The sequence below is a fragment of the Molossus molossus genome, unplaced genomic scaffold (assembly GCF_014108415.1).
Source record: "Molossus molossus isolate mMolMol1 unplaced genomic scaffold, mMolMol1.p scaffold_m16_p_12, whole genome shotgun sequence".
Classification (NCBI taxonomy): Eukaryota; Metazoa; Chordata; class Mammalia; order Chiroptera; family Molossidae; genus Molossus; species Molossus molossus.
This window is the reverse complement of record NW_023425347.1, coordinates 98,575,989-98,600,114: the sequence shown is the minus strand read 5'-3', so window position 1 is coordinate 98,600,114 and position 24,126 is coordinate 98,575,989. Positions and strand designations below refer to the sequence as shown.

Sequence of the window (24,126 nt, the reverse complement as noted above, 5' to 3'; positions counted from 1 at the left end):
TCATTGTTTCCAGTGGCCTACTGAACACTGTAAACTCACTACATGTTCAAATTCTACCATGTGTGTGATTAAAAACAAACAAACATAAAATCTTTCAGGTGGTGCCCTTTCCGGTTTGGCTCAGCAGTTAGAGCGTCGGCCTGCGGTCCAGAGAAACCCAGGTTTGGTTCCCGCTAAGGGCACGTGGCTCGGTTGCAGTTTGTCCCCAGCCCTGGTTGGGTCGTGCGGGTGGCAACAGTTGATGTGTCCCTTTCACGTCGATGTTTCTCTCTCTCTCTCTCTCTCCCCCCCCACCCCCCTGCCTCCCACTCTGTCTGAACAAAAAATGGAAAAATGTCCTTCAGTAAGGATAAAAAAAAAATCTTTCAGGTGGTGATAATTGTGGAGAAAACTAGAGAATTATGTTGGAGTAAGTACTGCTGGGGGAGGAAGGCATTGCTATTTAAAATAAGGTAGTCAGCTGTAGGCCCCATTAAAAAGGTGACACGTGCCCTGGCTGGTTTGGCTCAGTGGTTAGGGCGTCGGCCTGCGGTCCGGAGAGACCCGGGTTCGGTTCCTGCTAAGGGCACGTACCTCGGTTGCAGTTTGTCCCCGGCCCTGGTTGGTCGTGCGGGTGGCAGCCACTCGATGTGTCCCTTTCACGTCGATGTTTCTCTCTCTCTCTCCCTTCCTCTCTCTCCCTCCCACTCTATCTGTATAAAAAATGGAAAAATATCCTCGGGTGAGGATAAAAAAAAAAAGGTGACACGTTAGCAGAGGCCTGAATGAAGTGAGGAGGCAAACCAAGTGGGTATCTGCGGGGTGAACTTTCCGACAGCGGGACCCACAGATCAGAGATCCTGGGCAAAATGGGCTTGGTGATGACTTACACAAGGCCTGTGGTAGACCAGTCCTCCTCAATTTCCCCTCAGTTCCCTTCTCCATTTTTTATGGGAAACATCATTATGGCATAGTGGTACATTTGTAGGAGTTTCAACCAAGTTAGAATCATTCTTTTATATTAATTGTCTTTGGCTGACAATGCTATCAGGCATGAAAATAAAATTATAACCTTTGTCCTGTCAGTTGATTGCTAAGCCTGTGTTAAAATTATTTTCTTCTTCAGAAGGAAGACCTGTTGTTTTCACTTGGTCTTAAGCTTGAGAGAGGGAGAGGGTTTGAGGGTGATTCCGAAGCTAGCTGCTGGCAGAGGCTCAGGCAGAAGCCCCAGGGCCAGAGGGCTGCATTGGGACCCCTGAAACGGTACTGGGCTTGGGAGGTTAGTTGTGGTTGAAATCCTTTGCTTTTAGCTTGTCCATTTTACGTCCCTGTCTCGTAACAGGTGTATTCTGTGCTGGCGCGGTTACTTATCTGACTGGAGTGGCCTTTTGGCTGCCGAGAGGGAGGGTGTATTTTGTATATATTTTGGCCACCAAAGTGGAGGATATTTTTATATGTGTTTTTATTATAAGGGGCTCCATTATACAGTATTACTCCTAGGGTTATACTAATTACTTTATGAATCTGGAAAATGTACTGATGTCTTGTTCATGGGAAATGGGAATCAGCTTCATGTTGATTGAGGTTGGTCCCTCCCTCCTTCTGTCTCCCCGTTTTAGCTGACTTGGCCCTTTGACCTCTGTTGCGGCTGACTCCAGACTCCTCACTAGCTCTCCCCTCACCTTGGGATGTGAACTTTATGACAGTACTGATTTCATTACTTAGGCCATGCTTCCAAGTCCGTCGAGGCACAGGGGGGAGAGAGAGAGAGAGAGAGAGAGAGAGAGAGAGAGAGAGAGAGTGTGTGTGTGTGTGTGTGTGTGGTGGTGGTGGTGGTGGTGGTGGTCCATAAAATGTGGTTCCTGCCCATTAGGGAATGTATGTCTTAGTAGGAGAGCTGACTTGTTACGTGTTCAAAGTCTCCCTTGTCTCCTTATTTCCGACTATAATCTAGTCCAAGAGGTTTCAAGGTCCTCTGTAATCAGGCCCCTCCTCCTACTTCTTGTATCTCCCATGTCCTGATTTTCATAGCACATTCTCTGTTCCTATTCCAGTCTTGGCACTTGGCCTAGAACACTTATAGGCTTTAGAGATTGTCATACAAACTATTCTTAGTTTTGTATGCATTTACCATGTTTTCTTAACTAGCTTGAGCCAGGAAGTCAGTCTCTGTGATGCTTTGCGAATATGCTGGGAATAAACTTAGGGAGTGAGTTTTAAAAAATTAAGGTTTTGCCTTGGTTGGTTTAGCTCAGTGGTTAGAACAGTGACACTTGGACCAGAGAGTCTCCGGTTCCATTCCGGTCAAGGGCACATAACTTGGTTTCGGTGTGATCCCCAGCCCTGTCAGACTCGCTCGTGAGGCAGCCAATCGATGAGTCTCTCTCATACTGATGTTTCTATCTCTCTCTCGCTCCCCCCCACCCCCATCCCTCCCACTTTATCTGAAAATCAATGGAAAAATATATATCCTCAAGTGAGAATTAAAAACAATATATTAAGGTTTGGAAATCTTTGGATGCAGAAGTGTCTGTCATCTTTAGTTCCCAGAGTTGGATTTTCATACTTAAAGGGCTTTTAACGTTGGGCCCCAACCAGTCTCCAGCCAATGGATGTCCTTCCGGTTGGGCAGGATTGGGCACTTGCTGTGGACTCTGAGCCACAGCCTTCCTGTTACCGTATCTGTCCCTTTCCTTAGTTATGCAGGATTCCCTGCTCCCTTCTGCCTCTCTCAGCGACCTGAGATTTTGTGATCCCAAAGAAAGAAAAACATTTGTCTTGCCCCAGGCCTCTTGATTATGGGCAGTTCTTTTAAATGGGGTGACTGAACATGGTAGAACAAAGGCCCCAACTCAACAGTGGCTGGAGCAGAAACCTTCGTGAAGCCCCCAGAAAATGTTCGATGTAGTGGTGGTTTGTTTTTTTTGTTTCTAAAATTTGTATGTTTTAAGAGGAGGAGATACAATACAGTATTTTGATCTGTTACTGTAAACTGTGCAGCAGTTTTTCAACTGAATACATGATTTCTAACATTAATAGAACTAGAAGGGGCTGGAGATTTTTCTTCTTTGATCTCATCATTCTACAGATAGAGAAACTAAGCCACTCAGAACTTAAATAACTTAACAAGTTACAGAGTCACTAATAGCATCCTTCCCATATGATACTGCAACTGTGAATTTGGGAAGCTTCCCCTCCCCCAACCCTTATTGTATTCAGTGAAAATTTATTAAATATGAAGGTATTGAGATGTGTTGACTGTTTGGGGGGAACTCAAAGTTCAGTTATATACATACATTCTTTTTATGCTACAAGAGTTAGGAAGAGTATAATTTACAATTGTTTGTTCATTCTGAATTTTTAAAACAAGGTTTATTGTAAATCTAGAAGCACCACTGCATCAACAGGAATAAACACTGTGAGATTATTTGAACTGATGGGTTGGGGATGAATGTCACTGAAGACTGGTGCAATACGTTTGCCCTTGTGTTCACCTGGTCCTCAGACATGATGAAAATGGAATAGGCTAGATCAAATACTGCGTTAGCAAAGACTCACCTTTAAACTCGGGGCTTTGCCCTTGTTCTTACTCCATTCTTAGCTGATGCATGTAGGTGTGTCTGTCCTGTTTATACACTTTCACATTGGGTATTTCACTGGAACTTCACAGCAGGACTAAGAAGTAGACTCTACAGATACTAACACTATCAGTTTGTCAGTGAAAATATTAAGTAAAGACACTTGCTGAAGGTCACCTAACTGGAAATAATGGGATCAGGGTTCCAGCCCTAGACAGTTTGTGAATTAAACATTTATTTTGGTTATTCCAAAAGTTGTTCTAAAATATGTTTTAGATGAGTAGAAGAGTTACAGAAGTAATATAGAGAATTCCCACATGCCCTTTCCCCGCTTTCACCCAATGTTAACGTCTGGTATCTTTGTCAAGACTAGTAAGAACCTCAGTGTACTTCTGTTACACTAAACTGACCATGAGTCTCCTACGTCCCTTTGGTCTGTGATATTTCTCAAATCTTTCTTTGTTCTTTATTATCTTGGCAGTTTTGAACAGTACTTTGTAGAATATCCCTTCATTTGCCTTTGTCTGGTGTTTTTCTTGTGATTAGGCTGGGTTTGGGGGGCAGGCTATCACACAGGGTGCACGACCAGAGCACACCCTGTGCACAGGACACCCTGGGCGTTGTTAACCTTCACCACGTGGGTAAGCTGGTGCTCGCCGGTCTTCCCACTGTGCAGTCAGGGCTTCCCTTTCTGCACCCACTTCTTTGGGTCTGATCCTAAGTTGAGCTGCTCAAGCAGTGGCTTTACCTCCAGGAGTGGGGGCGGGGGGTGTATCTATATTATTTGCAATTCTTCTGTAAGGAACATTTGTCCCTTTCCCCCGGTTACTTGTTTAATCCTTACTTATGTCAGTATGAACTCACGTATATTTATTGTATACTTTGAGTTATAATCCAAATAACTATATTACTTACTTTCCCATTATTTATTTTTACAAATGGTTCCAACTTTGGCCATTGGGAGCCTTTGCGGCTGACCCTCTGTCTGGCCGACAAGCCGTCATTTCTTGGAGCTGTTTTCGGGTCCCAGGCCCACCCTCTTCTTCCCTGCCGCAGCCCTAGAATCAGCCACTTCTCCCAGGGGCACTCACGGTCTTTTGACTCCAGATATATGCTTCTTTGTGTGATTCCCGGTTTTGACACTAAGGAAAGGCACACTCTAGCTCATAAATATGAAGATAGAAGTAGTTTGCTAATTTTAGTTGTTGATTTTATTGCCCCAATATTTTATTTCACTTTTTTTATCCTCACCAGAGGACACTCCTTTGTTTTTTGTTCAGATACAGTGGGAGGGAGAGAGAGGAAGAGAGAAAGAGATAGAAACATCGATGTGAAAGGGACACATTGAGTGGCTGCCACCCGCACGACCCGACCAGGACCGGGGACAAACTGCAACCGAGGTACATGCCCTTAGCGGGAAACGAACCCGGGTCTCTCTGGACCGTAGGCCGACGCTCTAACTGCTGAGCCAAACTCGCCAGGGCATTTTTTGTTTGTTAATCCTCACGCAAGGATATTTTTCCATTGATTTTTTTTTTTTTTTAAATTAAGATAGAGTGGAAGGGAGGAATAGGGAAAGAGAGAGAGAGAAACATCAATGTGAGAGAGACACATTGATTGGTTGCCTTCCACATGACCCTAACCAGGGCGAGGATTGAACCTGCAATCCAGGTACGTGCCCTTAACAGGGAATCGAACCCTTGACCCTTGGGTCCTGGGGCCAGTGCTCTAACTGCTGAGCCAAACTGGCCAAGGCTGCCCCAATATTTTAGGTACTACTGTTTTTCTTTACAGGTTTGAAATTTCACTTTATTTGTGTTTATTCAAAGAACAAAATGTTTTCACCAGGAAATTAGCTGCTGGCCAAATATGTCAGTCTGTTTTATGAAATTGAATATGTTCATTATAAGTACATTGAGGAATGAAGCTTGGTATTGGCCAAATAAAATACAAGCATATTTTGTATTTTCCATGAATGTTCACCCTTTAGCTTAATTGTCAAGAGTTTTAGAATTTTGATTATTAGTAGAATGAATGATTCCTTTTATAACAATATTTTTATAAGTTTAGTGTTTGTAATTTTAGAATGTAGAAAACATATAGCTTTGGTTTAAATAGCTGTGATAGAAAAACTGTTCAGCAGTTTGGAGGAGACAAAATAGCATTTTTTTTAGAGTTAAGAGACCTGTGTTGTATTCTTTGTTTCTAACTTGCAGAAGGTCTAAAGGGAAGTTCTTAGACTTTGTAAATCTCAGTATTCTTTTTTTTTTTTTTTATCCTCATCTGGGGACATTTTTGCATTTATCTTCAGATAGAGCGGGAGGGAGAGAGGAAGGAAGAGAGAGGGAGAAAAACATCTATGTGAAAGAGACACATCAACTGGTTGCCACCCACACAACCCCAGCCGGGCCCAGGGACAAACTGCAACTGAGGTACATGCCCTTAGTGGGAACCGAACCCTGGTCTCTCTGGTATGAGGGCCAGCGCTCTAGCTGCTTAGCCAAACTGGCCAGGGCTAAATCTCAGTATTCTTAACCTGTAAAAGAAAAGACCTGGACTATATCTTTACACTCACCCCATTGTCTTCTTTTTAAAACAGCTTTACTAAGGTTTCAAGGCCCCTTTTTGGCAATTCTGTTCTTTTTTACTAGAATTTAGCAAGAGTGTGTGTGTGTGTGTGTGTGTGTGTGTGTGTGTGTGTGTGTAAAATACTAGAACGGAGCTAGTGTTGTAGCTTAACCACAGGCATTGGTCTGGTTTTTACCTGAAAGGGAATATCATTTAGGAAATACTTCAATGCTAGGAGGAAAATCTTACAGAAATAAAATCCTTATTTAAAAAAAAAAATTCTGGCCTTCCCACATAGAATGCATAATCTACCTTTAACAAGCTGTTATTAGTCATAAAAGTTTGGAAAGCTGCCATTTTGAAAGTTGTAATTTAGCTTTTATTAAGCAGACATGGCTTTATTCGTTCTTTGTTATACACATCCTCACTTTTTTTGTTTTTAGAAATACATATATTTTTTTAAATACGTTTTTATTGATTTTTTTAAAGTGAGAGAGAGATAGAAACATCTGTATGAGAGAGAAACATCAATCAGCTGCCTCCTGCACGCCCCCCACTAGGGATCGAGCCCGAAACCCAGGCATGTGCCCTGACCAGGAATCTAACTGGGACCTTCCAGTCCATGGGACTGAGCTACACGGCGGGACACACCCACACTTTTTGAAGTTTTGTTTTTAATTTGATATGTAGAGATTTTACTTACCTTCTCAAAGGGTATCAAAGGTTTTGTCTGTGTTTTAATTCTTTAATGTCTGGTTTTATAGACATGAAGGGGGGTGTATTCCTTAGAGCTTGGCTTTCTGATAGTGATTTCTCAAGTTGGGAGTGGGAGAGGGTGAGGACAAAAGTTTTTGTTTTTTAAAAAAATGTAAGTCTCATTTTCCTTTCAGCACAGTAGGTATATGTTTGTAAAGTACTTGTAGAGCCCTGGTCTGGGTCAAGGGCACAAAAATCCCCAGCCCAGTGGAGGTTGCAACCGATTGATGTGCCTCTCTCACATCCATGTTTCTTTCTCTCTCCCTCACCCCTCCTCCCTCCCTTCCATTCTATCTAGAAAAAGTGTGGTTTGAGAACAAAGTGATATTTTGTACAATTGCTTTGATTTATTTTTATTCATGATATTTAATTCATATTGATTCTAAATAAAATCAGAGGGACCATCTAGTTTTTAAGTTTCAGGAGTGGAGGCATGTGGTTTGTAGAGGTTGAGGAACACTAGTATGCATAATTAATTCTGGGGATAATTGCCCCACTTGACCCAGAACATGAAGATCACATGGAGAATTCAGGAAAAGAGAATTCAGATGATATCATTGATGTCTCATAAAAACATTGCAAATACAGTGAGTGTATTAGACTATGTGGAGTACTCTGACGCTGTATTACTATAGGATTATTATAGCCCTGGCCAGTTTGACTTGGTGGTTAGAGCGTTGGCCTGAGGATCGAAAGGTTTGGGGTTCAGTTCCCAATCAAGGGCATGTATCTGGGCTGTAGGTTGATCCCCAGCCTGACCTGGGTCATGTGGGAGGCAACCAATCTATGTGTCTCATCTCACGTCAATGTTCTCTCTCTGACTCTCTCCCTCCCTGCCACTCTATGTAAAAATCAATGGAAAAATATCCTTGGTTGAAGATTAACAAAAAAAGGGGTGGGGGGATTATTGGACACAGAGTATAGCTATAGTATGCTATGTTACAAATACAGTTTTTCAAAAAACTTATTATAATTATCCATTTAATTTTGGAACTGGTTTTATCATGTAGACATTTTAAAGCTGCATAATTGCTATCCCATAAAAATTGTTGAACTTTATTATTGATTGATTTTAATTATAAAATTGTCAGACCTCTTATTGTGATAGGTATACTAATATTCTATTAAGGACATTACCAGTGCTCTATTATCTAGTCCTTTGTTCAGTAAATATTTATTGAGAACTTACTGTATCTTACACTTCTTGAATTAATGAATTTAAAGTTCTATTGACTTCCATAAGCTTCTTTTAGAATTCTCACTATGTTAGATGTTTTCTGTATTTCACCTGAGTGTACTTAGAAATACTGGAGATTTAGTTTCTCTTTTCCTCCCTGAGTCCTGCAGAAGTTTTAGTAAAGAGGTACATGTTAAAACCTGTTATCAGGAATGGATAAATGTTTTGTAATATTCTTCAATGAAGAGACATTAAAGGGTGGCAACTTTTCTTCCTTGTAATGCTGGGGTGGTTAAAATGTGACCCACTTGGTAGTTGTTTCAGCTACAACTGGTAACTCAAGTTGTTTTGTTTTTATTTTTTAAAAAAATGTAAGTCTCATTTTCCTTTCAGCACAATAGGTATATATTTGTAAAAGTACTTGTAGAGCCCCGGTGGGGTCAAGGGCACAAAAATCCCCAGCCCAGTGGAGGTTGTACAGGAGGCAGCCGATTGATGTGCCTCTCTCACATCCATGTTTCTTTCTCTCTCCCTCACCCCTCCTCCCTCCCTTCCATTCTATCTAGAAATCAATGGAAAAATACCCTGAGGTGAGGATTTACAACAACAAAACAGTACTTGTAGATGTATATTCATAGCATTAAAGTAATTTTTTTTTTTATCCTCACCCGAGGATATTTTTCCATTTTTTGTTCAGATAGAGTGAGAGGGAGAGAGAAGAAGAGAGAGAAACATCGACACGAAAGGGACACATCGAGTGGCTGCCACCTGCACAACCAACCAGGGCCGGGTACAAACTGCAACCAAGGCACGCGCCCCTAGTGGGAACCGAACCCGGATCTCACCAGACCACAGGCCAACACTCTAACCGCTGAGCCAAATCAGCCAGGGCTAATTTTTTAATTCTATGAAAAAAACATGACTTTATTTCTTTACTGATTTTTAGAGAGAGAGGAAGGGAGAGGGAAAGAGGTAGGAACATCGATGAGAGAGAACATCCACTGGCCGCCTCCTGCATGCCCTCCACTGGGTGTTAGGCCCAGAACCTGAGCCTGAGCCCTGACTGGGAATCAAACCGGCAACCTCTTGGTGCTGTTTGTCCCTCTGCTCGTGGCTGAGGGTTACTGTATTGTAAGCTCCACTAAGGCAAGGACAGTGTCAGGTATCTATGTCCCCAGCTGCCACGGACTAGGTGCTCACTCAATAAGGGGGTTGGTCTGTATTTAACAACATCGTTTAGATGTATCTGTTTGCATGTTTTCAACATTTTATTACGAAATTTGTATGTGTGTGTTAATTCTTACCTGAAGATATTTTTCCATTGATTTTTTTTAGGGAGAGTGGAAGAGGGGGAGGAGAGAGAGAGAGGAGCATCAGTGTGAGAGAGACGCATTGATTGGTTGCCTCCTGAACGACCCCAACTGGGGCCAGGGATCGAACTCGAAACCCAGGTACGCTCTAACCGCTGAGCCAAACTGGCCAAGGCTATTATGAAAATATTTTGTCTTTTTTTTATTCCTCACCCGAGGATATTTTTCTATTTTATCATCAGATAGAGTGGGAGGGAGGAAGAGACAGAGAGAAACATTGATGTGATAGAGCCACATCGACTGGTGCCCCCTGAAAGACCAGACCAGGGCTGGGGACAAATTGCAACCGAGGTATATGCCCTTGGGCGTAATTCAACCTGCGACTCGTTGGTCTGCAGGCTGACGCTTCAACCGCTGAACCAAACCAGCCAGGGCTATTATGAAAATTTTAAGCATACAGCAGAGTTGAAAGAATTTTTGCAGTGAATATGTATATACCCACCATGTACATTCTACCATAAACATTTTAGTATATTTGCTTTATCTCACACATCTCTCCATCCATGTGTCTCTGTATCAGTTCATTAATGTAGCTTATTTTTGGTACAGTTCATGGGTTTTTCTGTCCTATGATGGAGGCTAATTTGTATTCCAGGATCATAGTTTAAATTGGTGAAAGAAGTATGATGAGGAATCAATTTTAGATATTAGATGTAGCTTTGTTACTGACCTAATATGACATATATTGCTAAAATATGATTTCTTGCTAATGTTCCTGTGATATATATATATACTTTTTAATCTTCACCTGAGGATATTTTCATTTATTTTTTTAGCGTAGGAGGGAAGGAGGAAGGGGGAAAGAGAGAGAAAAACATTGATGTGAAAGAGACACATCGATTGGTTGCCTCCCACACATTTCCCGATCAGGGCTGGGGGTCAAACCTGCAACCAAGTACAAGCCCTTGACTGGAAATCAAACCTGAGAATTTTCGGTTCATGGGCCAATGCTCTAACCACTGAGAAACACCAGCCAAGGTGTGTTCCTATGATTTTAACATTGTGCATTTAGTGTAACTTTTTCATGGAAATTCTTCAGTTGCGGACTGTTACAATGGTATCAATACCAATTGTGTATACTTAACTGTTGTCATTACAAATAACTTTGCTGTTATTTCACATGAGACTTCATCTTTCCTGTCTTTTTGTGCAGGAGTAGCCCATCGAAGCCAGAGCAGTGAAGGAGTCAGTTCTCTCAGCAGCTCGCCCTCCAATAGCCTTGAAACACAATCTCAGTCTCTCTCACGTTCCCAGAGCATGGATATCGATAGCGTCTCTTGTGAGAAAAGGTAAAGTAAGCCAGTTTTCCAGTAAACTGTACTATGGGAAGGGAAAGATCTATTCGCTTTGGTCTAGTCCCTTAGATCCATGCCAGTCCATAGCAAATTAGGGCTAAACGTACGAGATTTAAAGGTCTTTGTATTATTCTGAAGTGTTATGGTCTTTGTATTATTCTGAAGTGTTTTTAATACCATTTTATGTTTTTGGTATTGAAATGTCTTTTGTGAAATAATGGTGTAGGTGGTAAAAAATGTCTTTGGTTCTGTGATGTCTTTATGAATACAAAGTTTAATTTATTAAACTTTGGCATCATCTATAAATCCCTAAATATTACTTCAAAGTTTTACTGATCAGTGAAAATTAAAAATGTGGAAGGGTACAGACAGGTGAGTCAAAAGCCTTAAGAGCTCCGTAAGGATCAGGGTATCCTAGAGCAGAGCCTTCTTAGGCTGCAAGTGTGCCCTACCCAGGTGATGGAGTGGCTGAGGTGTTGATTTCTTTATTCCCCTACTCCCAGATCCATCTCCTCCACCCTCAAGCTGCCCTCTCTTTTATGTCAGTGAGCCAGACAAGTATTATTTTGTGTTTGTGTTATGATGTGAGAAAGGTTGAGAAGCACTGGAATAGAGCCTCAGTACTTGGTGGGGTTGGGCTGAGGAACCAGATCAGAGATCGCACACCTTAGGCAAGGATTCAGGTAGGTTTGCACTCTGAATGAAAAGGTCAAGTAGAAAAAAATTAACCCCATAGGATAAAAACAATTGTGATCTTACAACCTTTGCTCTGAATACATGTTTTTGTTTTTTTGTGTTTTAAATCAAGTCAACTCTGATTTCATGGCTAATACATAACTTTTATATGGGTTTAGCGTCTAGATTAACACTATTGGTATAGTCTGAAACACCTCAAGCTAAGAAGTGTCATATGCAGTGAACCAGGGTATCTAGCAGAAGAAAACATGAAACATTACGTCCTCAGAGAATTTCCTTAGAAAAATTTCCAAGAAATATGATCTCATGTCAGAAATCACAAAACACAGTAGAAAAAAGCCACCATAACTAATAGTCATAGAATTAGTAACAACAGAATTATTTCACCTAGAGTTTTAGGGTTTTGGAATTATCAGATACAGAATACAAAATATGTATATTTAAATAAATTAAAAAGGGAATTGAAAACATAAGGGGCAAGTGACTATAAAAACAACCAAGTGCATTTGTAAAGAACCAAATACAATTTCTAGAAATGAAAAGATAATTCAAATGGAAAAGAGTTAAAATTAGACATAGCTAAAGAGAGAATTAATGGATGGAATGATAGAGCTGAATAAATTACTCAGCATATACCACAAAGGGAAAAAGAGATGAAAAATATGAAAGGTAGAGATATAGAAGACACAGATTCAATATATGTTTAATTTAAATATCAAAAGGAGCCCTGGCCGGTTTGGCTCAGCGGTTAGAGCATCGGCCTGCGGTCCAGAGAGACACGGGTTCGGTTCCCGCTAAGGGCGCGTACCTAGGTTGCAGTTTGTCCCCGGCCCTGGTTGGTCGTGCGGGTGGCAGCCACTCGATGTGTCCCTATGTTTCTCTCTCTCTCTCTCTTCCTCTCTCTCCCTCCCACTCTGTCTGAACGAAAAATGGAAAAATGTCCTTGGGTGAGGAAATAAATAAATAAATAAATAAATAAATAAAATATCAAAAGGAGAGAATAGAAAGACTCGGAGAGATTTCCCAGTCCTCTCCTTATTGGTCATTTTTTCCTCTACTGGGTCGGAAGCCATTATCATAAAATAAATGGCTGAAATATGAAATAATATTGAATGGCATCTATAATTTTTTTTAAAAAGATAAATGGCTGAGAATTTTTCTAGAGTTGATGATATGAATATTCAGATTCAGGAAGCCCAGCAACTTGCAAACAGTTTAAACAAAAGTAGACATCTTTTAGTAAAATTGCAGAATGCCAAAGACAAAGACCTTTAAAACAGTCAGAAGAGAGATTATCTACAAAAGAACAACATTTAAATGTCTGAATGATGGAAGCCAGAGGATGTTGCAATAATAGAATTAAATAATGAAAGTGTAAGTAACTGTCAGTGGGGAATTGTGGACCCTTATGGAACTATCTTTTAAGAGCAAGGGTGAAAAAAAGACATTGATGAATTTAAAAAATAAACACCCAACCAAACAACAACCTGTTAGCTTGCCACTAAGAGACCTCCAACTTTTAACAGATGTAGTTAAGAAGGAAAATGATCTCAGGAATAGTGTCTGAAATGCAAGAAGGAAGGATGAGTAAAGAAAATAATAGATGTGGTAAATTGAAACAAATACTGATGGTATAAAGCAATAATAGTGTAGAAAATAACATGGGTGTGTATATGTGTACAAACATCAGATAGATCTTACATGCTGGACAGCAGTAGCAGGTAAACAGGGGGGTTATTCAAGCAAACTCTAAGGTCTTTGTATACTTGAGAAAGGGGTAAAGATCCTGGCCAACTTTTAGATTTTGAGTTATGAAAACTTGATTAAATTTCAAGGGTAGCCACTAAAAGACTGGAGATAGAGTATATCTTCCAAACCAGCAAAAGGGAAATATGGAATGGTAGTGAGGAGGTGGGAGAGTGGAGTTAAGTCACTTCAAAGAAAAAGAAGAAACACAAATTTTAAAAAAGAGACAGCACAGGATAAGGTGGTAAAAACAAATGAAAATGTGTCAATAATTACAGCAAATCACAGTGAAAAGGCATAGGTTGAATTGAAAACAAAAAGAACCCAGCTTTATCCTTGTTTACAGAAGGATACCTGAAACATTAGGTTAGGGAAAGTTTAAAAGTAAAAGAAAAATATACCAGGCAAAAGAAACTTGGGGTAAGTTTATTAATAAATCAGACTTTAAGGCACAAAGTATTACAAGAAATAAGCAATATATAATGATAAATGTTTAGTTTACCTGTAGGCTATAACAGTTTCCAAAGTATAGATACTTAGTAAAATAACAGCACCATATAATAAAGCAAATATTGACAGAACTGGAAGAAACTGACAGATTCATGGTGGGAGAGTTTTAACATGTCTTTCATTTATCACTAGATCAGAGTATGTGTAAGCATATGGACAAATTAAACAACACAGCCAACAAGCTTGATCTAAGTGAAGGATACAGAACTTTGCTCTCCACAGTTGGAGAATACACATTTTTTTCCTAATACTCATTGATCAAAAAGTTTCAACAGTCAGAATCATACAAGTCATGTTTTCTCACTAGTATGTTAGGTTTGATAATTAATACAGGGAAAAAAATATTTTTTAAAAAGGTTTTTTTTTTCTGCCGTGGCCAGTTTTGCTCAATGGTTAGAGTGTTGACCTGTGGTCCAGAGAGACCCAGGTTCAGTTCCTGCTAAGGGCACGTACCTCGGTTGCAGTTTGTCCCTGGCCCTGGTTGGTCGTGCGGGTGGCAGCCACTCGATGTGTCCCTTCACGTCGATGTTTCTCTTTCTCTCTCCCTTCCTCTCTCTCCCTCCCACTCTATCTGTACAAAAAATGGAAAAATACCCTCGGGTGAGGATAAAAACAAAAAAACAAACCAAAAAAAAAAATGGAAAAATGTCCTCAGGTGAGGATAAAAAAAAAGTTTTTTTTCTTTATTGATTTTAGAGAGAGGAAGGGAAAGGGAGAGAGCTAGAAACATCAGTGAGAGAACATCGATTGGCTGCCTCCTGCATGCCCCTTACTGGGGATAGGGCCCACAACCTGGGTATGTGCCCAGACTGGGAATCGAACCAGTGACCTCTTGACGCATCGGTCGACGCTCAACCACTGAGCCACACCGGCCGGGCGGGGACAAAAACCTTTTCAAAAATCCCTCAGACATTTGGAAATTTCAGAAACACAATATATTTCTACATACAGGTCAGAGAAAATACTATAATGAAAATTTGAAATTATGTTGAACTGAAGAATAACAGATACTATAAATCATGATCTGTGTGTTGCAGCTAAAAAAGTGGTCCTTAGAAGAAAATATAAAGCTATAATATAGTAAAAAGGGAAAAAAAATACAAGTAAATATTGGGAACAAAAACCCTTTGGGTGGAGTGCTCGTCCCCGGGTATGTGCATGGCTGACCTTCATATTCTTGCTCCTCTGGCGCTTCTCAGTGAGGCTCCCCCATTTCAGAGGAAAGCCCTCCACTCTCAGTGGCCTTCCCCTGTGCTTTGTTCTTCCAGTTCCCATAGCACTTACTGTACTGTATGCTTTGCTTATTTATGTTTAGTGTGTATTTTCTGTCTTCTCTAGCTAAAACATAAACTCCACAACGCAGTAATTTATGTTCCCTTTTTGTTCACTGGCATCTCAGACACCTAGCACAAGGCCTACACAGAATGAGTGCTCAGTGCTGTTTGTTATTGGAAGGGAGAATTCCATGAAAAATGTAAATATGCTAATGCAAATACATTTGAAAAATTGGATGAAAATCTAATTTCTAGAAAAACATGATTCTCCCAAAATTGACTCAAGAAGCAAAGACCTAAATAATAAAAAAACCATGAAATAAATTTGAATCAGTGTTTTAAGATTTTCCAACAAGAGCCTTGCTCATATGATTTTATAGGTAATTCCACCATTTTAGTTTTACACAAAATTTTTCAGATAATTTAAAAAAGGGGGATACATACCAATTCAATTTTTGAGACTAATATGACCTTAATATCAAACCAGACAAGAATAATATAGATGAAAAAAAGTAATTGCACAGTAATCACACTCATGAGCATATTTGCAAAAGTTATAAGATACTGACAAAATAACTGCAACACACTAAAAACACACAAAACATTGCTAGGGCTAGACACTAGTGTGGTGGTTACTGTGGGCTAGTGTACTAGTGATTAGAAGGGTCATAGGAGGGCTTTTGGGGTTTGGTAATGTTATATTTCTTGATCTGGGTACTAATTACAGTGGTATGTTTCCTTTGTGATGAAATGGTCATCTATGCACATTTTTTACAGATACTTTAACTAAAAGTTTAGTTAAAAATAATATGTGATGTGATCTGATATAATACAATATAATATGATCAACTTCAGTTTATGTCAGTAATGCAAGGGTGCTTTAACATTAGAAAATGTATAACAGGAAACAGAAAGGTACTTCTTTAAACTGACAGTATGGCAGAGACAGAGTTAACCAAATAATTGTATGCTCCCCTGCATTTCCCGTCTCCTTTGCAGTTAGATTGGGGTCAAGTGACTAATTCTGTCCCATAGACTGTGAGTGGAAGTGACGTGTCACTTTTAGGCAAAGGCCGTTGAGCCGATGTTCCTCCTCCGTCCCTCTCTTCTCTTGCTCCAGTGACCTGGGAGGCTGTGTATTGCAGATGGCATAGATTAAAGCTGGAGTAAGGATGCTTCACTCTCACCAGACTTTGCGTAAGCAAGAAATAAACCCTTATAGTGTTAAGCCTCTAAGATTTCAGAGTGTATGTGTTACCACAGCATACCCTATCTTATTCTGAGTAATACAAAGATAAAGGACATCTATCAAAAAACTACAGCAACTCTCATATTCAGTGGTGAGAAATTAGAAACACTCTCTTTAGAATTAGGAATAAGAACAAAGATGGCTGCTATTTCTGCTTCTGTTCACCATGGGGATCCTGCCTCGTGCAGTAAACAAGTGGGGATTGGAGTGGAATAAACAGAATACTTCTTATTCAGAGATAAAATGATTGTCTACCTAGTGAGCCCTATGTATAAATAATGTTGCTTAAAACAGGTCTGTTTCTAAAATTAGTTTCATTACTATGTACTAGCAACAAAAAAATTAGAAAACTTAATTTTAAAAAAGGTATTCATAATTTCATTAAAAAATATATGGTACATAGGTATAAATTTAGCAAAAGAAGTAAAAGATTTATGGAGAAAATTATAAAAATTTATCAAAAGACCTTAAAGAAAGCCTGAATACTTGGAGAGAGATACCATAGGTAGACTTAGTAACATGATGACATTTCTCCCCACTTTGACCTCTAGAGTCAGTGAAATTCTAGTCAAAATCCCAACAGAATTCTTAAGGAACCTGGCAAGCTGATTCTTAATGACGTGTGCAAAAGCAGAGGGCTAAGAATGGCCAAGACTTTCCTGAAGTAGAAGAACCTAGCAGATATCAAAACTTAGTGTGAAGTTTTAGTAAGACAGAGTGGTATTGGCTCAGGGACAGACAGATTGTCTAATGGAACAGAAACGAGTGTCCAGAAATAGACTCACACATAGATGATAATTGGACACATGAATAAGTGACTTCATATTAGTGTAAACATGATGATATTATCAATAAATGGTGCTGGGACACTTATTTACTGTGGGGAAAATACTACACATCCTTAATAAGATTTTGTAATCAAGCTGTGATTGTATATTGTTTAACATATTATATAGAGAAAACATGCTCCAATTATTTTTTTGAAAATGACAACTTGGGAAAAATATTAAAATTATGATAGAATGTTTACATCTTAATATATGAAGAGCTCTTAAAAATTAATGGAAAAAAAGATGAACCTTTATTATTTTGCTTTCCTGACTGATTTCGATTGCTATTTTAAAACTTCGCCGACCAGCAGCTAGGACATTGGGTGGATTTATAAAAGGTAAAAAGACTTATTTGTCTTTTATACTTAAAGCATGTCCCAGGTGGATGTGGATTCAGGAATTGAAAATATGGAAGTTGATGAAAATGATCGAAGAGAGAAAAGGAGCCTCAGCGACAAGGTTGGTAAGAGATGAAGCCTTGCTTCTGTTTCCAGTGCAGGTGGCACAGGTAAACACTGTTCCTGTCCCGTCCCTGCCGAGTCTGTTAGAGCTGGCCCCCGCAACCAGCAGATCACAGTTAGGTGATGTTTTGTTTTTTGGTTGTTGTTAATCCTCACCTGAGGATATTTTTTCATTGCTTTTTAGATAGAGTGTAAGGGACAGAGGGAGAAAGAGAAACATCAATGTGAGAGAGACACATCAATTAGTTGCCTCTCGTACTGACTCCTGGATTGAACCTGCAAGCCTGGTTTGTGCCCTGGGCCGGGAATCGAACACACAACCCTTTGGTCCGTGGGCCAACGCTCTAACCACTGAGCAAAATTGGCCAGGGCAGGTGATTATTATTATTATTTTTTAATCCTCATCTGAGGACATTTTCCATTTTTTGTACAGATAGAGTGGGAGGGAGAGAGAGGAAGAGAGAGAGCGAGAGAAACATCGATGTGAAAGGGACACATCGAGTGGCTGCCACCCGCACGACCAACCAGGGCCGGGGACAAACTGCAACCGAGGTACATGCCCTTAGCGGGAACCGAACCCGGGTCTCTCCGGACCACAGGCCGACGCTCTAACTGCTGAGCCAAACCGGCCAGGGTCAGGTGATTGTTTTTTAATTTTGAGGAAAAATGGGTAGCCTAGCTTGCCCTTATTAATGGAAGTATAACTCAGTCCTTTTCACTGATAAAATCCTTCCCTTTGTTTCAGGTCCATGTTTTTGTCAGTAAATTTGGTTTGTAAGAGGAATTCCCTTAGAGCTAATCTGAATTGTTTCTGTTGGTGTTTGGCTGAAGCAAGTAGGTCAGCACATCTTTGGTGCTATTCTGAGGACAATGACTGGGAATTGAGGCAGGAATACAGTATGTGGGACTCAGAAGCAAGTAAAAGCTTTTTGAAAACATGAGACCTTCATATTTTGTTATCATCTGAGCTTAGTTCCTATATTGCAGAAGAGGGTGTTTTGGGTTTTTGGCCTGTTTGTTTGGTGTGGTGTAGAGCTGGTTAGGTAATTGCATCACTTTCTGTTCAGTTGTTATTGGTGCTCAGCAACATGTACTGATGATGGTTAGCAGTTGGACTGTGAGTAGTGGGAGGCTTTATTTTGTATAGTTCTTTAGTGTTGGGAAAGTTGTAACTCTGAAGTCATAGTAACAAGTCTATTTTTCCCTAAGTCAGTGGGTGAATAGTTCTATGCATTTCGGAAATGAATTAAATCAGCATTAAGTATCTATTGAAGTCTAACTCATACCTCCTACCATTTGAAATTAACCCCTAATTCTTCTTCCTCACAAGGAGCTGTCATCGGGTTCTGAAGTGTCTGAAGAACAGGCCTTACAGCTGGTCTGTAAGATCTTTCGAGTCTCTTGGAAGGACCGGGACAGAGACGTCATCTTTCTTTCTTCTCTTTCTGCACAATTTAAGCAGAACCCAAAAGAAGGTAGGAACCTAGCTCAGCTGTCCTATTTCAGAGTACGGTGCTTAAGAGAAAACAAAAATGTAAGACCTTTTGTCCTCGTCCGCTATCTAAAGCCACTCTGCCTGTGCTGGGGTTGTATTTTTGAATACAAGGGTTTTTCCTGGTGAGGACATTTTCCACTAATCTATTGCTAAATTTCTTTTTTACTTTTATGGTTCTCTGAAAGAAAACTATATAAATAAGTTAACGATGTTCATAGTCTCAGAGTTGAAATTTTTTCCTTTGCAATAAGAAGATGCTTAGAGCATTAGCGCCTGTTTAAAGTAGGAGCATACTGGGTGGTCTGCAGGGCCCTGAGAGAGGCGCTCTGTGTGACCTGCACCTGCCTTAAGTGCCTGCCAGGTCCTGTGTAGACGGTGGAGTAAATCTGCCTGATTGAACTGCTTAGCCAGATAGGACATATTGCTATTTTGCTATGTTTCCAGGATTCTATTTTAAGAAACTACACTTATAACAAAGTAATAAAACTCTTAGTGTGCCAGAATTACAGGGCATTTGGAATACAGAAGAGGTAGGCGAGGTGGGGGTGTGCCAGGTTGTCCTTTTGCACATCACAGCAACATAGCCTCCCTCCTGGCAGGGACTTTTGTATGGCTTGCTCACTGATGTGTTCCCAGTGCCGAGAAGGGTGTCTGGCAGTTAATAATCCCTCATTAGATGTATTTCATTATTTCTTTGTAAATCCTCACCCAAGGATATTTTTTCATTGATTTTTTTTAGATAGAGTAGAAGGGAGGTAGGGGCAGAGAGAGAGAGAGAAACATCAATGTAAGAGAGACGCATCGATTGGTTGCCTCCCGAACAACACTGACTGGGGCCAGGGATTGAACCTGCAGCCCAGGTCTGTGCCCTTGACCGGAAATCAAACCTGTGACCCTTTAGTCTGAGCGCTGATGCTCTAACCATGAGCCAAACCAGCCAGGGCTCATCAGATGGATTTTAAGTGAGTGACTGAATATCGGGGAGATCGCCTTTCCCTTCCCTTCCCTGCACTGCCTGCCTCCCCGGCAAACAAGCAACGTCCCCTGTGCTCCTGCTGGGTGCACAGCTTACTTCCGATCTTACTGGGATCTCCTCACTAACTCTGGTTACAGAGATGAGCTCAGCATCCCGGTGTTTCAAAGCCCCGCCTCTTGTTACTGTTCTTAGGATAAATCTTAACATTCTCACATTTCTCTTGTGCATATATAAGTGGTCATTTTTATTTTTCTAGTCTTCATCTGAGGATATATTTTCTCTTCAGATAGAGTGGGAGAGAGAGAAACATCAGTGTGAGAGAGATGCATTGACTGGTTGCCTCCCACATGACCCTGACCATGGCCGGGGACGAACCGCAACCTAGGTACATGCCCTTGACCGGAATGGAACCCATGACTCATTGGTCCACGGGCCAACACTCTAACCGCTGAGCCAAACTGGCCAGGGCTAAGTGGTCATTTTTTTTTTTTTTATCCTCACCCAAGGACATTTGTTCATTTTTTGTTCAGATAGAGCGGGAGGGAGAGAGAGAGAAACATCGACATGAAAGGGACACATCGAGTGGCTGCCACCCACATGACCCAAGCAGGGACGGGGACAAACTGCAGCCGAGGTACGTGCCCTTAGCGGAATCAGAACCCGGGTCTCTTCGGACTACAGGCCGACGCTCTCACCGCTGAGCAAAACCAGCCAGGGCTAAGTGGTCATTTTTAATAACCAAATCAGATAAGATTTACATGGGTTAGAACTGTTATTTACATGGTGATCTTTAGAATGTGTTTACAGACCTACAGTAAAGCAGTTGGGAGCCACAGAGAATAAGAAGTAAGCTAGAAAGTGGGGTCCACTCCAGAAAGCCAGGTGGTGACTAGAAATGAGACCCTTCGTAAAATACTTTGAACTTTGTACTTGATAGTTTCACTGGATATAAAACATATATAGGGCCCTGGCCGGTTTGGCTCAGCGGTTACAGCGTCAGACTGCGGTCCGGAGAGACCCGGGTTCGGTTCCCGCTAAGGGCACGTATCTCGGTTGCAGTTTGTCCCCGACTCTGGTTGGGTCTTGTGGGTGGCAACCACTCGATGTGTCCCTTTCATGTCGATGTTTCTCTCTATCTCTCTCCCTCCCGCTCTATCTGAACAAAAAATGAAAAAATATCCTCAGGTTAGGATTAAGAAAAAAACATAGGGAAGAAATATTAACCCAATTGCATTTCTAGTGTGATAACTAATCTCTGTAGTTGGGAGTAACTTTTTTTTTTAATCCTCACCCGAGGATATTTTTCTGTTTATCTTCAGATAGAGTGGGAGAGAGGGGGAGAGAAACATCAATGTGAGAGGGACACATCAACTGGTTGCCTCCTGCACGATCCTGACCAGGGCCAGGGATGAACCGTAACCGAGGTACTAGCCCTTGACCAGAATCGAACCTGCGAATCTCTGGTCTGCGGGCCGATGCTCTACCTGCTGAGCCAAACTGGGGCAGGGAGTAACTTTTTTTATAGTTAATATATATCAGCAGTGACTCATTGCCTGTACTCCAACTTTTAAAAGAATTTTTATAAGCTTTGTGTTTTGGAATAGTTCTAGATTTCCAGAAAAGTTTTGGAGGTAGTACAGGGAATTCCTGTATACACTTCACCCAGTTTCCCCTAACGTTAACATCTTACATAACCATAGTAGATTTGTCAAAACTAAGATATTACTATTAACTATACTCCAGACCTTATTTGGATTTCTCTAGGTTTCCACTAATGTCTCTTTACTGTTCCAGGATCCAATCCAATCCAGGGCACCATATTGAACCTCGCAGGTTCCATTTGGCTTATTCGAGGACTGTGTGTATGAAGGACCATGTGTAACCTCCTTTTTATTCTGCCTTTCCAACAGTGTTCTCTGATTTTAAGGACTTGATTGGCCAGATTTTAATGGAAGTGCTAATGATGTCTACTCAGACTCGAGATGAAAACCCATTTGCCAGTCTGACAGCCACCTCACAGCCAATTGCAGCGGCAGCTCGGTCACCGGACAGAAATCTCACGCTAAATACTGGCTCCAATCCAGGAACAAGTCCCATGTTCTGCAGTGTGGGTTCCTTCGGTGCCAGCTCTTTGTCTAGGTCAGTGTGGTTCTTTCTGCACATCTAATTGGTAGTAAAATAACCACGAGTATGCAGGAGAAGTGAACGTTCTTTCAAGAGCCTGTATCATGCAGATTTTAGCATGTGTCATATTTGGAGGGATGGGTTTGGTCATTGCAGGAAGTATTATTTTTTCCAGATCGGTCTTTTTGGCTTTCCATGGTTTGACCATTGGTAAATTAAAATTTAGAGAGACATGGCTGTATATTGCACATTCTTCTTTGGCAAGAGGGCTTTAAAATATTCTAAGTGTGACCTGTAGATCTTTATAGCAATTAGATGATACTTATTTAGGCATCTGAAATAACTGTACACATGAATGCTTAAAAATGTGAAGTTGAATATACTATTCTTTAAAAGCTTGATATTTTCCAGTTTAATCATTTATCATCTCAAGTTTTTCTTCAATTTTCTCTTCTTTCCTTCCCTCCTCAACTAATTTAGCCTCTATGAGACTAGTCCGGCTCCCAGCACGAGTTTCTGGAGCTATGTGCCAGTGATGAGTCTGCCTGTTGCCTCCCCCTCCGGCGCAGTCAGCCACTTGGCTGTGCCTTCCATTTCCCTCGGGGGTCCTGGCGCGGCCCCCGGGACTGCGGCGGCAAGCCAGCCCCCCTCTCCGCGGTATCGCCCCTACACTGTCACCCACCCCGGCGGGGCTTCAGCTGCTCCCAGCCCGAGGTCCTCAGGCATCTCCATTCTGTCCGGCTCACCAAGCCTCCCTGCCCTCGCTAGTAGCCCTCAAGCAGTGCCAGCCAGCTCTTCCCGACAGAGAGCCGCCAGCACGGGGCCAGCTTTCCCGCCCGCCTCACCCAGTGCCGTGAGCAGACGTCCCTCGCCCCTAAGGATTTCTCCTAGGTATTTCTGCAGCAGGAGAGCCGGGTGCGTGTGTGCCATGCAGGGAGAGCAGCTTAACACGGTTTGGAGGAACTGCCGCGTGGCACTGACTTCAGTCCCCTGGGTTTCCTGTTTGGGGGTTTTAACCCGTGTGTCTAACTAGTTTGTAGGCTCACGCCTGAGTCCGTGCTTCTGCCCGGCTTTGGTAACCTCGGAAAGTCTGGGTGGCTCTGTTGTGGGTGCCTTTCTTCCCTACTTTCCCTCACTTTTTCTCTGTTCTGTACCCAGAAAAAGGTAACTTAGTTTTTAAAATCTAATTCACGTGTCATTCCTCATTACAGGTGAATTTCAGTGTCAGCAGTTTGTATTTGAGAGTTGGGGATCACAGAACCACTTTTTGACTTTTAATGCTGTTGACAGTCATAGCTGAAATATAGTTAGAACAAGTAGTGGTGGGAGCAGAGCTGGGCCGGGAGTCCCTTTGCTCTGCTCACTGGGGCTGGGCCTTGACACTCTGATTCCAGCTACTTAGAAAGAAGCAGTCTCAGAATTCCATTAACCCAGTGCCTCCCCGCAAACGTCCCTGCGCATTCTCTAATTTAGGTGAATTACTGTTCTGCATGTCAGTAGATAAAGCTTTCAGCATAAGATTTAACTAAAAGGACAGCAGTTGCAAACGCTTTCTCCCTCGTGTTTTTCTTTGTTCCCTGATGACCTTTTTTGCTTTTGTTGTGGTGTAGTATGTACGACAGTCCTTTCTCCTTCCTCTTCCTCGCGCTTTCTGGGGACAGTAGTGATGAAGAAGAAGAAGAAGAAGATGATGATGATGATGATGGTGGTGGTGGTGGTGATGAGTTTTCTTGTGTCCAATTTGGGTCCAGGTATCAGAGGAATGGAGTCTCACCCCTGCATGTGCGTAGGTGCTTAGGAACTAACTTCTCTAAGCCCTGATTAGGGGTGTGCTTTGAATTCAAACAGGGTAGGGTCAGGCGAGACCACCTGGAGAGTGAAGATGGGAGCAATTTGCATGTACTGAAATGTTAAGACCCTCTCATGGGGTAAAGCTCACGTAGGAACATTTTCATGGTTGTTGCCTGGTAAGTTTGGAGAAAACTTACATATAATCCTTTGTCAGAAACATGAATAGCAGATTAAAGATCAGTCACATGCAG

General features: G+C 41.4%; 1 protein-coding gene across 7 annotated transcripts in view; it reads left to right on the top strand.

The window, feature by feature from the left end:
- The window catches only part of UBE4B (ubiquitination factor E4B), a 126,991-nt gene that overhangs the window by 43,860 nt on the left and 59,005 nt on the right, over positions 1 to 24,126 (top strand). For 2 of the 7 annotated variants that reach the window (XM_036255584.1, XM_036255585.1), the window contains exons 3-6: positions 10,582 to 10,717; positions 17,400 to 17,487; positions 18,820 to 18,964; positions 21,871 to 22,099. In XM_036255584.1, the coding sequence (XP_036111477.1) occupies positions 10,582 to 10,717; positions 17,400 to 17,487; positions 18,820 to 18,964; positions 21,871 to 22,099 (598 nt within the window). Of the gene's footprint in view, positions 1 to 1,182; positions 1,259 to 9,467; positions 9,510 to 10,581; positions 10,718 to 16,069; positions 16,147 to 17,399; positions 17,537 to 18,819; positions 18,965 to 21,870; positions 22,100 to 24,126 lie in introns of those variants that run through there. The other 5 variants (XM_036255587.1, XM_036255586.1, XM_036255589.1 and 2 more) reach the window with 5 other exon arrangements.